This window comes from Mesitornis unicolor, unplaced genomic scaffold (genome assembly GCF_000695765.1).
Source record: "Mesitornis unicolor isolate BGI_N332 unplaced genomic scaffold, ASM69576v1 scaffold50561, whole genome shotgun sequence".
NCBI lineage: Eukaryota > Metazoa > Chordata > Aves > Mesitornithiformes > Mesitornithidae > Mesitornis > Mesitornis unicolor.
In genome coordinates this window covers 50,448-65,095 of record NW_010162771.1, presented here as the reverse complement: position 1 = coordinate 65,095, position 14,648 = coordinate 50,448, and the positions used below count along the sequence as shown (strand labels likewise).

Here is a 14,648-nt window from a genome sequence, read left to right as displayed (position 1 = left end):
CTTCGCCATCACGGTCATCACCACCATAGGTGAGTGCCGGCGCGCCAGGGCGCGTCGTGCCCGTATCCCTGCACCCTATCACCCTCCCCATCCCTGCAGTCCCACTCCCGTCCCCATACCTCTGCACCTCCACAGCCTCCCTCGCCTCCACCACCTCTGGGTGCCCCAGGACAGCCCGGGGTGGGGCGGGTTAGCATAGTAGAGGCAGATCTCACCCTGCCAACGCTGGGACATCTCAGGCCACCTCTTGAGCTGACCCTGAGGGACTCCCAGTACCCTGGGTGCAGGGGGAAAGGTGATTCACGGGCAGGCTGGGGGCCACGCGGTTCTGGGGGATGCCGGGGCTGCTGCACTTGCCTGGGGCCGCGAAACGCATGTTGTCCCAGGGAGGCGGCAGCACATGGAGCTTCTGCAGGCACCTTTGGGGCAGGCAGCTGTCGAAGTTGGCGGAGGTGTAGGAGAATAGAGGTAGGAGGCGCATCCGTCCTCTGTGCTGTGTTGTAGCCAACAAGGCTGGCTGAAGAGCTGGGCAAGAACTGTTGGCTCCTTTGCCAGCTCAAAACTCTGGATGTTTGGCTGTATGAGACCTGCTTCATGGAGCAGAGACAGCCACTGGACACTGAACCTCAGCCTTCCTGCATGGGAACCTTCAGAAAGATGGATGTGAATTAGCCTGGAGAGGTATGAATTGCATTGAACCCCCATCTAGACAGTTACCCATTCTAGAACCCAATGCCTTAGTTTGCCCTCTTCCGTTTTGTAAGAGAATGAAACTAAATTGGATTATGATTGCCTTAATTCTAGGTGCGATTAGCCACATAAGAGTTTAGCATTGTTTAATTAATCCACTTTTATTAATCTGTGCACTCTGAGCATCCCGTGGGGGCAGACAGGCATGGGATTCCATGCTCGTGTCATTGCTGGTGCTGGGATTTCAGCAGGTGTGTTTTGGAGTCAGGAACCCTGTGACCAAATTCTGCCCCTTCACAGCCAACAGCCACCTCCTTGTCTGTGGGACGGTGCTTAAGCCTACCAAGGGGCTTGGGATGGGTGACATACATCTGGCAGCTGAAAACAGCATCTCTTGGGACAAGGGCTGTGGGATCAACTGCACTGCGGTATTTGGGGACTAGAGGTGGCAGAGGGGCATGCACCCTGCAGGTCCTGCCCTGGGGGGCTCCCTGTGCCCCCATGAGATGTGGCGTGGGTTTGTGCTGCTGGCAGCACACATGGGCAGCAAACAGCGATGCATTCAGGGCTCAGTTAGAGCCAGGCCCCAGCAGGAGAGTAGGATGAATGGCTTCAGTGAAAATCTCCATCATCTTGTGACAGGTTATAGCTTCATTTACATTATTTTTCTGTTGAGTGTGACAAACAATTGCTACGCTTATCACATGCCCCGTGGAATAAATAATTTTAGCCCAGGTGCTGTATTTCTAAAATGCTGGCACATCAGATCTCTTTATATTGGGCTGTGCTCCAAATCTCAGTTTTAATGTTAATGTAGCTGTGTTTACTCTTTCTAATTCCCTTTGCCATTTTGAAAGCATCAGTCAAATGCTCTTTCAGCAGTCTCTCAGGGTACAACAACTGTTTTTCCACTTACTGCTCTTCTGGATCATTATATTTACCTCCTCATTGCTGTCATTGTATTGTCTTGTAGCCTAGGACCTGATAATTGCACTGGGTTATTAAGCTTGGATCTGACTGGTGGTTTTTTTGCCACTGCAGCCTCATGTCTGCTCTGTATTCTGTGAAATGTGGCATGCAGGCATTAAGTTTATCATTTTTGATTGTGTGGGTTTATGAACAGACAGAGCAATTGGAAACCAGTCCCTGCCTGCCTGCTTGCAGTTTGGAGCACAGCAGGGTCGAGGATAATGCTGTTCTCAGCCTCCCAGCCCAGTCCCATTGCAGGGGTTTCCTGGAGCAGGAGGTGCATTTGGAACCCTGGAACAACGTGGTCGTCATCTGTTGTCATCCATCACTGTTTGCTAACAGCTTTCTTAGTCCTGGAAATCCACTGGCCGCGGAGACAGAGATGAAGCCAAGTCACAGCTTTGAACAAGACTGAGGAATCAAAAAAATAAGGGTCTGGGGAGGTTTTCTCCTCGATCGTCATGTAAAAGTCATGTGGATACCTGGAAAAAGTGAAAATATAGATAGCTGTTTGCATCAGGCCACGCAGCAGCACGGGAAGGAGCCAACACTGTTGTGCAGGCACCTTCAGAAAAGAAGTTTCCAGCCCTGATTGTTTCTCGTAGAAACTCAAAAGAAAGGTTTGGATGCCATTGCTCCCCAAGCTGCATGACTCCCCTGCACCGAGTTAGTTACTCATCCGCTTAGGTCAGAGGCCACCAATTTCTGTTAAGCTTCTATAATTAAGTGAGGTAGGCGCAGAATCACTGAAGTCCGGAATTGCTGATTGCGGTGAATACCTCATTACGACTCACTAATTGTGTGTGTCCTTGAGTCACAGCTCTGAAACTTGGAGCAAGGTGGGAAATTAAATCTCAAAAGGCATTCAAGGAGAAGCTTGTCCTCCTTGTTCCTGGGACAAGGGCTGACAGGGCTGCGGTGTCATGAATACTTCCCTGCATTTAAAACAGCACAACCCCTCCTCCCCAAGTGGTCCAGCAGTGTTTGTGGTCTGAGCCTTGGTAACGCTGGAGTAAATCCAGAGTGTCTCTGCAGAATCTCTGCAGACTTAGCTGCTCCAGACAGACCGTATAGCACGGAGCCCTATCCAACAGGCAACAAACCATCTCATATCTGAGAGGCAAAGATGCACGGGATGCTGGAGGGCTCGGGGGACAGGAGTGGATGCAGAAGGGAGGAGACTATGGCTCTGCAAAGGCAGTTGTGGAGAGGACTGGCTGGGTGCCTGCAGGGTGACCTGGCGCTGTTGGTCTCAGCATCCCGTGGAGCCTCCATCCACCCTTGCTGTGGGGACTCAGGTTACCCTGCAGATCCGGTGTTTGCACAGTGTCATTGCCTCTACATTGCTTGTGAGCTGCAGGAAGTGTGCAGACCCCAGATCCAGCTCCAGGGCTCCTCTTGGCCTCCTCATACAAGCTCAGGGGCTATCAGGAGGGCACCTTCTTTCTTGAGAGGCCAAATGAGATTCTACATACATGATACTGTGATGTGCCACCATCCTAAAGGACATGGCATCCCATGGCCCTGTTAGCATTGCCTGCAGATTTGTTATTGATTCATTTTTCCCATCCTACTCCCTCCCATCCTACTGCTCCTCTTGGTCCCTGGGCAACCTTGCTGGCAACCCCAGTGACATCTGCTTTCCTTCTTTCCTCCGCAGGCTATGGACACGCTGCTCCAGGCACAGACGCCGGCAAAGTTTTCTGCATGTTCTACGCCATCCTGGGCATCCCCCTGACGCTGGTCATGTTCCAGAGCCTGGGTGAGCGCATGAACACCGTTGTGCGGCTGCTGCTCAAGAAGATCAAGAAGTGTCTGGGCATGAGGACAACCAACGTCTCCATGGAGAACATGGTCCTGGTTGGCTTCCTGTCCTGCATGGGGACCCTGTGCATCGGTGCAGCAGCCTTCTCTTATTTTGAGGGCTGGACTTTCTTTCATGCCTATTACTACTGCTTCATAACCTTGACCACTATCGGCTTTGGAGACTTTGTGGCTCTGCAGAAGAATGAGGCTTTGCAAAAGAAGCCCCCGTACGTGGCTTTCAGCTTCATGTACATCCTGGTGGGCCTGACTGTCATCGGCGCCTTCCTCAACCTAGTGGTGCTGCGGTTCCTGACAATGAACTCGGAGGATGAGCGGCGGGACGCTGAAGAGCGCGCCTCGCTGAGGAGAGCCCAGAACAACATCCACCTCAAGCCAAAAGAGGACAGCCAGGCCAGCAATGCCATTTTTCTCCCCGCAGAGGACAGGACGAGCCAGATGAACCTCATCCCACTGATCCAGGAGGACGTGGAGAAGCAGCGGCGCCAGTCGGCCAACTCGGCGGCCACGGTCCCCTCCTTCTGCACGTGCCTGTGCTACAGACCTCAGCTGTGTGGCAGCCCCGTGCCCTCCCACCCCGAGACCCTGAGCTGCCACACCAACCCCGTGTATTACAACTCCATTTCCTACAAAATCGACGAGGTCTCCCTGAGCACGCGGGGTCAGACCACCTCTTCCCCGGGGAGCACTTTATCATCCAACAGCCCTCGCTGCCGGCAACATCCCCGGCTGCGGAGGAAATCCATCTAGGAGTGTGTGTCGAGCTGTCGACTCGTTGCTCGAGTCTTACTGTGATGATAAATTATGAACGGAGGTGTCGGGTCCCTCTTAACTGCTCTAATTTCTTCTGCTCCTCTCCCCTTTCAGCTGGCAGCCAGCCCCATGCAGGGTCCAGCAGGAGCCTGCAAACCCCGTTGAGAAATAATCATTGCTTTTTGCAGGCACTGAATAATTACATTGTTAGTTTTCTTTGCTTTTTCCTCCCAGGCAGGTTCAGGCATTTGGGCCTGGGAAGAGACCCCCCCCTATGTGAAGTTCAGCAAGCTGTAAGCTTGCATTCCCACCTCCCTGCTCCCCAAAAAGAAACATTGCTTCCCTCCTGCCCTGTCTCACCATGGCTGTGGCTGCTGCCAGCATGTGCCTCTCACAGCTGGATTGCACTTGGGAGGGCACACCCAATGCAAAGCCCGTGTCAGTGAGCCCTACAGGGCTGGAGACCTTTCAAGTTCTCCCTTGGCACTGGGTGCAGGTGAGTGGGTGCCACGCAGCAGGATTGCAGGTGAGTGGGTGCCACACAGCAGGATTGCAGGTGGTGGGTGGGCAGGAGGGGATGCGGAGAGCTTTGTGGTGCTGGTCTCCCATACCCAGCCCTCTGGGGCTGAGCTCAGGCTTGTGGCCAGCTCAGCACTTTTGGAAGTGGCAGGTCTGTGCGCTCACCAACCAGCATACCTTACCCCGCTGCTGGTGGGTCCTCAGGCTGAACTGGATGGTGGGACACAGTGTCCCATTCACAGGGGAAGATGAGCTCCTCCAGCCCAGCCATAGGCCTCCTCTGTGATGAGCCCAGACTGGGCTACAGACACAGCCCCAGGGAGAGCCTCCCTCACCCATATAGAGCCACCTGCAAGGAGTTTGGCCCTGATGACATTGTTAGCTAAAGTCATCCTTTCCTTCACAATCTCTCCCCCAGCTGGCAGCCCAGCAATGTGCCTGCTCCTCATCTCCTACCTATCCCTACAAGGGTTTGTGCTTGTTACTGCTGGGGTTATCAGAGATGGGGTGAGCCTATCCTGGGGTGCATCCCCAGGCGGGATGCAGTACCCACATACATCCACCCAAGAGGCTGTTTCCAGCTCATGCCCCCTGACATGGCTTGTGCCCATCCCACCTTGTGTGCAAGAAAGCAGGACTGGGCTCTGACAGTGGTAGGAGCTCCATTTCACTTTTTTCCCACCCCAATAAAGGGACATTTTCACTCTTAGTTCTGTCTATCTAAAGTACCCTCTGAGGGGGTTTTCCTGGAGGAAAATCCCCTTTTCCCAGTGAGAAGGCATGCAGAGCACCAGCATTGGGAAGACCTCAGGGCAGGCTTTGCTCTCTTTTTTCTTCTGGGCAGTTTAATAAAAGGTGAATCCAGCTGGTGGTGGTTGGTTATTTGTCACAAGGGGGGGGCAGAGAGAGGTGTCTGAACCCCAAACCCCAGCCCTCGTACACCAGGGGCTGTGGGCAGTCTTTGTTGTCCCTGTGGATGTTTGCTGGGATGTTTGGGCATTGGAGAGGGTCAGAGGGGCTGTCCCAGAGGTGGGTCTCATGGCCCATGGTGGGGTGGTGTCTTTCCTGCACAGGGGTGCCCAGGTGCTGCTGGGCTGGACGAGGGGTTGGGTTGTGAGACCCTCATCTGGATGCTCCCCAGGGTGTGTGGCATCTTGCAGGCAGGGAGTTGGAGAGCCTCCCACCAGCAAAATACCCTGGCTGCATATTCCCCCAACTCAGCAGCTGCATCCCTTTGCACTAGTGGCCCCAGATCTGGACCAGCTGTGTCAGCCTTAGTTTAAATGGAAAGGGGGAGGACAGGGAGAAGCAAGCCGTGAGCATATAGAACAGGCTTAAAAATGAGGCTTTCCTTGGCTTCTCAGATCCTTGCTGTCACTGCACCCTGATCACACCAGCTCAGCCCCTGGTGCCATGTCCCATCACCTTCACCAATGCTGTCAGCCTTGGGGTGCTGTGGTGCCCTTGTCATCAGCTGTGCAGCAGCCGGAGCTCTCTCACCCCTTCTGTGCTGAACCTGGGACAGCCCCCAAGTGGCCAGGATGGAGCTGGCTCCCCTCACCCTCCTTCCACTCATCTCTTCAATTCCAGCAAAAGTCAGAGCCCGCACGGCATCACCCCAGTGAAACCCACCTCCCCTGGAGCTGGAAGCAGGATAACCTCAGCCTGGAGCCTGATCCAGCCTTGCTCTCGCCCTCTGGATTCAGTTCGGCACTCCCAGTGCTCAGGGCTCTGTGCTGGTGCCACAGAGCTCACTGTGCAACCATGCAAAGGTAACACTCCGCAGAGGGAGCAGGGCTGGCAGGGTGATGCCTGCACCATGGAGCCTGTCTTGGGCAGAGGATGGAGCTGATGGTGCAGAGAGCAGGGCATCTGCTCAGGTTTGTTGCTGCTTTTGTGCAGCCCGAGCTGCAAGGCAGCGCTGCTGGGGAGCTGAGTTGCTTAGTGACTGCCTGAGCCCCATCTCGCTTTTGGAAGCTGGTGAGGAGATGCTGTTCATTCCCTGGTGCCATGTGGGGCTGGGCTCCCAGACCCTCCCAGCCTCTTACACCACTGGGGAACTATCCTCATCCTCCTCCACTGCCGCTCCCCAGGGCTGTCACTGGATGGGAGCTGCTCTGCCACTCAGTCCTGCCCCAATGACACACAGAGAGGTTTGGAAGCGAAAGAAAAACCCATGAGAAACTCTCAGTGAACTGGGACACTGCAAGCCCTCATAATTCCTGTGGGAAAAGGGCTTGCAGCTGCTCCTTAGGGATCGCTGCACATTCTCACTGCAGACCCCCACAGCCGGGGTCACACCAGAGCCCCCAAATGCTTCCCACCTGAGGGCTCACAGCTCCACAGCAGTACCATTCAGTACCTGCACACCCAATAACCCCCATGGGGTCTCCTCCTTGGGGGTCCCCAGGCTCCCCCTGCACCCACACTGACTCCTGCTATCCCCAACAGCTTGGGCCATGGGGAGTTTCTTCTGCCAGCAGAGCCTTCACCTCCAGTGTTTCAGAATCAATCTCTAATGGCCAGTGTCGACCATGAAGGGTCTTGGGAAGAAAACAGTGGAGCAGGCAGCTTTTGACTGGGGGAGTGAGCAGAGCACAAGTTGGCAGCAAGCTCAGCTCTGTGCCTGGAGATGCTCACTGCCAAATTACATCTGGAAATGGCACAGGGAAATGGAGGATTGAAGCTGGGGATGATTCAGAGAGGGACAGTCCACAGAGAGCACTGGGAAGGAGCCTGGGCCAGCACTGGGACACTCCAGGCTGAGCTCCTCTCATTCCCTGTAGGCACAAGGACAAGGGATGGGCAGCTGAAGATAATGGTGGTGGCCACAGAGGACAGAGACACTCCACAAAAAACCTCCAACACACCATAGGAAAAAAAAAAAGGTTTTATTATCACATTATCAACATTTTCATTAGCTTAACACTGAATTGTAAATCACTCAATCATTACATATTGTCTGAATAAAACCTACAGACAGGAAAAAAGTATAGCAGAATCCTCTCCCAACTCGAGATGACCAGCCAGTGGCACAGCAGCGCTGCCGGGACTGTGTCCCACCTTCCACCCAAGGCAGCCCACGCACCTCGCAAGCCACTCGCCACGGCAGCAAGCAGGCTGCCCGGCTCCATTGCCTGTGTTCCCTCCAGCTCCACGGAGATTACATCTCACCAGATGATGTTAAAAACTTCCAAAAATTTTTTGAGAGGGTTACAGAGGCCAAAAAAGAGCTAACCAGCTGCCCCTGTCCTATGGAAAGGCAAAAGGAGAGGGCAGTCGTGTAGCGCCCTTGCAAAGCTATCAGTTTTCGTAGAGCAATTAATGAAGTAAAAAGGTTTAACCTCACCAATGCAGATTTCCCTACCGCGGCCAGGCCCCTCGGCAGCAGGGTACAAGGCAGAGCGCCGGCACCAGGGAGGCGAGAGCATGGATGGGCTGGGGGTGGTGGCTCCATCCCCAAGCAGAGGCCAGCTCTGCAGCACTGCCCCGGGGCTCCCCGCGGGCAGCGTGGGGTGGACACTTCAGTGCAAAGAGATGCTGCGGGCAGCCTCAGTTCCCTCGGGTTGGAATAAGGCCTCATATCGAGAGGGAAGGGAGAACCCATGGAGGGAGCAGTGGAAAGCAAAGGGAACCTGGAGGAAAGCTCGCTGGGAGCTGCCCTTCTCCCTGGCCAGCACAGAGGCAGCTCCCTCCCTTCCCTGTCCCTGCCTTTCCCTGGCTGTCTGCACAGCATGTCCCGCCTGCATGGGCTGCAGAGCCCCTGTGTAAGACCCCTAGCCCCTATCAAGGATAGGAAAGGAAAGACCCCCTGTGGTCTGAATTCAGGACTGCCACAAAACATGGGCAGGACACCGGCGCCCCAGGTGGGTGGCAGGACGCTGGCACCCCAGGTGGGTGACAGCCATGGCAGTGCTGTGTGAGGGGGTCTGGGGGGACGCACTGCATCCCCAGGATGCCCTTTCCAGCAGGGGCAAGGAGCAGCTTGCAGCTCGCAGGAGGAAGGCGAGCCCAGCGCGGTGAGGCTGGGGGAACGTGCCTTGGATTCACTCTCCAAACCTCACTCTTCCTTGCTCCAAACAAAGCCAAAACCAGCTCCAGGTCAAGGAGATGGACCAGAGCAGAGACCAGTGAGCAGCACAGGGTAAGGAGCAATAGCCCCATGGAAAAAAACTGCTGCAGGATTTAAAGTTCCAGGCTGGTGTTCAGTGGGATCTGGAGCCCCAGCAGCAGCTATCCTGATCTATGGTGCCCAAGCAACCACAAAAACAAAGCTTCTAGAAAGCTTGTGGGCATGGCTTCAGCAAAAGGTGTGCCTTGATTCACCCCTTGGGTTGCTTCTGCCTCCATCATGGCACAGAGAGCACCACCTGCACTCACACAGCCTCTGCAAGGCAAAGCCCTTTCCTTCCCACACAAAGGGGTCTCAAGCCCATGCAAGGTGCCCAGTGTGCAGTGTAAATGCAAAGGCTATCTCCTGACCTGGCAGAGCAGGGTTCAACAACAAAGCTTTGGTTACCATTTTAGCTACTGGGAAGTCACGAATGGAAAATCGTTAGGTCATAGCCTCTGTTTGCTGGTGCTCTGTAAAGGGCTGGTGCTGGCTCCTCCTCAGTTTCAGCCGCTAAAGTGCAAAGAAACCAAATGCTACAAGAAACTCTCCCCAGTTCCTCTCCTCCACCAGGATGAGAGCAGCTACCGCAGGGAAGGGCAGGCAGAGGGGTGTCTACACCCCCTGAAGAGCTTGAGGTTCCCCAGGAACAGGTCTGATGCCACTGTCATGGGTGAGCAGCTGGGGCTAGGGATGGACGTGCGGCTGCCTGGTCACTGGGATGTTGGTCACTGGGCAGAGAGGAGTCTGGGCAGTGTGAGTTTAAGACTTGTTAGCAACATTTGGAGAATACCTAATCCCTTACAAACTCCCTTACGAACAGGTGCAGTAGAAGCAGAACTCTGCTGGGTCGTGCGATGGCAAAGGGCTCACAGAAGGAACAGAGACACTGACTGCACATTAGCCACCCCATCAGAGGGAGGTTGCCTCCCTAAGGGAACCTGGCATTTTCCAAAGCGTTACCATGTGCTGTGTGCCTGTATGCCTTCATACAGACCCACACACTTGGACATCCACAAACATCCACGCCTTGGCAGGGGTGCACTGGGGTAAACATGAAAAGGCTTTCACTGATCGTCCTCTTTTCTAAACGTTTGGCTCAAATTTGGTAGCTGCAATTTTATTTTAGATGCTCGCTCCACATCTCACATCTCCACATCTCTCCCCGGGCTTCTCTACTGAGGGCACTTTGCATTTACATGCCTCTTTTTCTTCTCAAAGCATTTCATTAAAAAAGGTGAATTTTTCCTCATTCATCAGAGCTCTCAGCATCACTGGGCCAGAGACCTGCTGCTTGCATGGCCAGCCGTCTGGCAATGTTGAGAACAACATGAAGATTTTTTCCTATGGAAAATGCTGCAAGAAATCCACAGGCAATGAACTGGGATGCTGTTTTGAAGACCTTTTATTTTATGCACTGCATCAATGATAGAGCTGACTTAAAATCCAATAACCTTATCCTGCCACTTTGGAAAAAATCTTTAGATGAGCCCAGCATTAGCCAACTCCTGGAGAATGGCACAGAACAGCCCGTTCCCGTTTTACACCTTAGTCCCCCGTGATCCTCCGCGAAGGTGCAATCGCTCTGCCTTGGGTGGAATTTTCTAACAAAATGGACAAATACCACCTATGAAATGGACAAAATAACCCAAAAAAACCTTTAAAGAAGAGCAGCTCAAACTGCTGCTCTGAAAAAAACCCCTCCCTTTAGCGTGCCCCTGGTATCTCGAGGAAAATAGGCAGCTGTCAGGCAGAACTTGTGTGGCCCCAGAGTGCAAAGGCTTTTTTGCTTTATCAGGGCTACAGTGGCAGTGGGAACCGTTCTCACTGAGTCACAAATACTAGAGAGCCTAAGAAAAACAGGGAGGTTGAAACAGTCGTGAACTGAAACGATTTTCTACCCCTGTAGCATGAAGTCACCTACAGCTGTTTTATTCCTCACTTCAGAGAGATTTCAAGTCGATGGGCACACACACTCACAGAGAAGTCTATAGGATGAATATATCGCACAGGGCAACAGCCCAGTCTTCATTTCTTACAATCAAAGTTAATACGGATCTTTTTCAAAAGTGATGTTGGTGAGATTGAAGACAATTATAAACTGTACCAACAATATGTACTACAGCCTGCAAGTCACAATCTGTGCACACCAAATGGAATATATTATTGCTTGTTAGCCTATTAGACTTTCTTTATAAAAAGATTTTTATACAGAGTACAGGATTATGACAAAACTAGCTAAGTAGTTTTCATCTTGAAAATACAACATCAATTCTTTCAACAAAGGCTTGAGTAGTAGCTGAGAGTCAATGAACGATAACAAATATTTACTAATAATTTTATGGCCAGTTTGAATAAAATTTCTTATAGGACTCTTTTCTGGTGTTTATTTACATATGCCTCTTTTCTCTTGGAAAAAAAGTTGATAAAATATAACAAGGAACATAGAAACCAAAAGAATGAGTAAGCTTCATACCAAGAACATTAAACAGTTTTGAAAACACTAAATTATGTTATCTGTTAAAAAACATACATCATTTTGTCTTTAAAGAAAAATATTTTTCCTGTTTTAAAATATTACCAACAGCATGTAATAAACTAACTTAAAATGAGTTTCATAAAAAAGTTGTCTTGCTGTCTAAACATTACTAAACATGCTTAGGTTGAGATTCTGTTAACTGCCTCAACATCTTAAAAACAGCTCCTTTACAGGAACTCGTGTAATTCTGACTCCAGAAGACCTGCAAATTTAGAACAGTACATTGAGAAAGGATCTGGTAGCTAGAAACATTAAATATATATTTTTCATTCAAAGCAAGGAATTCTGCAATGTTCTTTGAGCCAATCCATGGCCAAGAAGTGGGGACACGCTTGGCTGAGCACTGAAGTCGCCTGGCCCTTACCCTGCCCATGGACACAAGCGCCCGCGCACAGCGCAGCAGCGATGCTCCGGCTGTAGGACGAGGACCACGGATCAAATCACAGAGTGAGGATCTTGTGTTGGCTCTGTGGCATCCTAGCAGTGCTGGGGCAAAGGCAAAGCAATACCAGGAGACTGGGAAAATACCGCATTTTTAGCCTGAACAAACCAGCACCATCCATGGGCACGGCTGCTTTTAGCTCAGACCACAGAGGACAAAGCCACGTGTGGGCACGGTTCAGTGCTCTGCTCTCCATGCACAGGATTCCCACTGGGGAGAGATCATTCTGCTCTCAGCATTAGGATTTCTTTATTTTCAGTGGTAATAGTAACGCAGGTAACATTTAGAAACCAGCTCTCCTTTTTTTTTCTTTTTTTTTTTTGCAAGCAATCCTCCCATTACTATTAAAATGTAGCATTTCATGCACAAAGAACAGGGAGTCAACCCTGAGCTGAGCAGGTATTTATCTCTCCTCAGTCTCACCCCTCATCATCACTCACAGACCAAAAATAGTTATTTTTTTGAAGTCTCCTGCTCTTCCTCTCTCTCGCCCTCCCTGACTATAGCTACCAGCTGGACTCAGACACAGGAAAACACTCGGGACTTGCAAAGAGGACCAAAGTTTAGGTATCAGCTGCTCACCACTCCAGCAAACTGCTGCTTTTTACACGACCACACTGGTAATCCCAACTGTCCTATCACATCACCTTAGACAGAAACTGGCAAGCCAAATCTGAGGAAAAAAAAAGGGGGTTAGGCTTTATACAAATAAGCTATATCAAGCCTGAGACTTGCCTTTGATGGATAACTAGAAGACTTCTTTATATTACATCATGGTCAGTGCAGGGATCACAGGCATGAGTGAAGCAAGAATTTAGACTGTAGGGTATCAAGCAACTCTCCTGGCCTCACTCTGCACCCTGTGGGCACTCTCAGAAGGGCTTCTGTGAGTTTGCTTTACGAAGGAAGATCCTCTGCACTTGCCAGTTCAGGTAATTTTGCAGTGCATGGCAACCAGGGGTTGCAACGTTCACTTACTGGGGAGAAACAGGACTTGGAAGTGAGAGAAACAAAAGCGAGAACCATGGACTACAATCAACCATGTAAAAAACACAGAACAGGACGGAGCAGGCTGCTAAAACTGCCTCCAAATTTCAGAATCTGAGACGTTAACAAAAACAGAAGTGTTAACTTTTTTTCTTTTACACTGACAGTGAACTTTTAGCGTGATTAAACACATACAGAAGATAGTCCTCAGTGTTAAGTAGTTCTATTGTAACTGAACTGATCATTGCTGAGCTTGCAGAGCTTTTGGAGGGGTAGGATGCAGACACATCACATTTGCCAGGCGTACAGGAACTGAGCTTTTCAACAGTCAGTCACTAAACAAAGTTTTCTAGGGGAACGTTTTTGGCATGTACAGTCTCCTACTCCCCATTAAAGACAGCAAATATGTTGCGTTCGTCTTATTGGACACGGGAAAACCAGGATTAACTAGCTATTACTGGCAGATAATGTCCAAACAAAGTACCAATATAAACTTTTCATAACTTCATAACTGAAGACAGAAGACCTACTACTCTGCTGCCAGGTCTGGCGTGTACCTGGAGCTCCCCATGGTCCTTTCAAAGACATAGTTATTAAAGATCCAGTGCTACAAACCACTAAATCTATCTATTCTATTCTAGTTCATACACATATTGTACAATATTGCCTAGTACTCACTACATACCAAGAGGAAAAGATGCTGACTTGAATTACAGTAAATGTGGTTGGTTTTTTTTTAATAAAAATAAAAGAGAGAGCCACAACATAGTTCGACCAGCATGCAACAAACTTTCTTCAGCTAATATATAGAAATTTTCTAATACGATTAGAAAAAATAATTAGTGAGAGGCCAGAGACGTATTTGATCAAGGAAATTAAGAGATTTATCTGCAATGTTGAGGCTTTTGCCACTGAAGACTCAAAAAACTATTTATTCTATGTCCATTCTCCTCCTCCCCTCTCCTTTATACTATATATACTTTTTTTTTACAGAGATTATTGTAAGGCCTATTATTTTTGCATCTATCCTGTAATTTATCTCAAAATAATTTAAAATGCCATAGACAAGCTAGGACCAAAAGCAATTGCTTTTACCATCCACTCAACACTCATGCTTTTATTCTAACAAAGCCAAGGTCCACATGCAGAAATAAATGCTCAGTATCGCCTCTACGACAGATCAAGAATCTGCTCATTCCTAAACGTGACATGGGACCTTCATTTTTAAATCACAAAGTAAAACACCTCCAAAAGCTTATTTTCAGACAGCAGCCATCAAATCCTCATTAAGAGTTATGGCAAAACCTAGCCAAAACAGGTGAGTCAACAGAAAATCTTGGGAGATTCTCTGTGATTTTGGGTACTAAGCTTCTAACTGAAGGACCTAGCGCACCTTACTCTGCTGGCAACAGCCGCTGTAGCTCAGTGGCTCAGAGATTGTGCTTTACTGCCTTCATCTACAAAACTCATTTACACTTGCACTTTAATTAACGAAATACACATGCTGTGACCGCTGCATCTTCAGGTCCCTCACCCACTACCTCTCCACACTTTGGGGTTTGCACCTTCTCCTTCAGGACATTGGATGATGTTTGTGTACTACCGAGACTGCCTAAAGCACGTCTCTCTGCACAGGGAAGGCTCCATGCACCTTCTTGTCAGATGACAAACTGAGGTTTCTTTCTTCTGCACCCCCAGAAACCTCCGTCTCCTCTCCCGTGGCAGAATAAAACAGTCCTGTTTCAGGCCAGTCCATAGCACAATAGCAAGGGCAGCATCTCCAGCAGATATGTACCAGTACAAAGGAGATGGAA

General features: G+C 50.3%; 1 protein-coding gene across 1 annotated transcript; it reads left to right on the top strand.

Annotated features, from left to right (window-relative positions):
* Positions 1-4: 4 nt before the first annotated feature.
* LOC104547868 (potassium channel subfamily K member 9-like) lies at positions 5-4,233 on the top strand (the record flags this gene model as incomplete). Its single annotated transcript, XM_010193718.1, has 2 exons — positions 5-29; positions 3,320-4,233. Coding segments are annotated over 2 exons (939 nt in total), but the record flags the coding sequence as incomplete, so codon positions are not given.
* Positions 4,234-14,648: the final 10,415 nt, after the last annotated feature.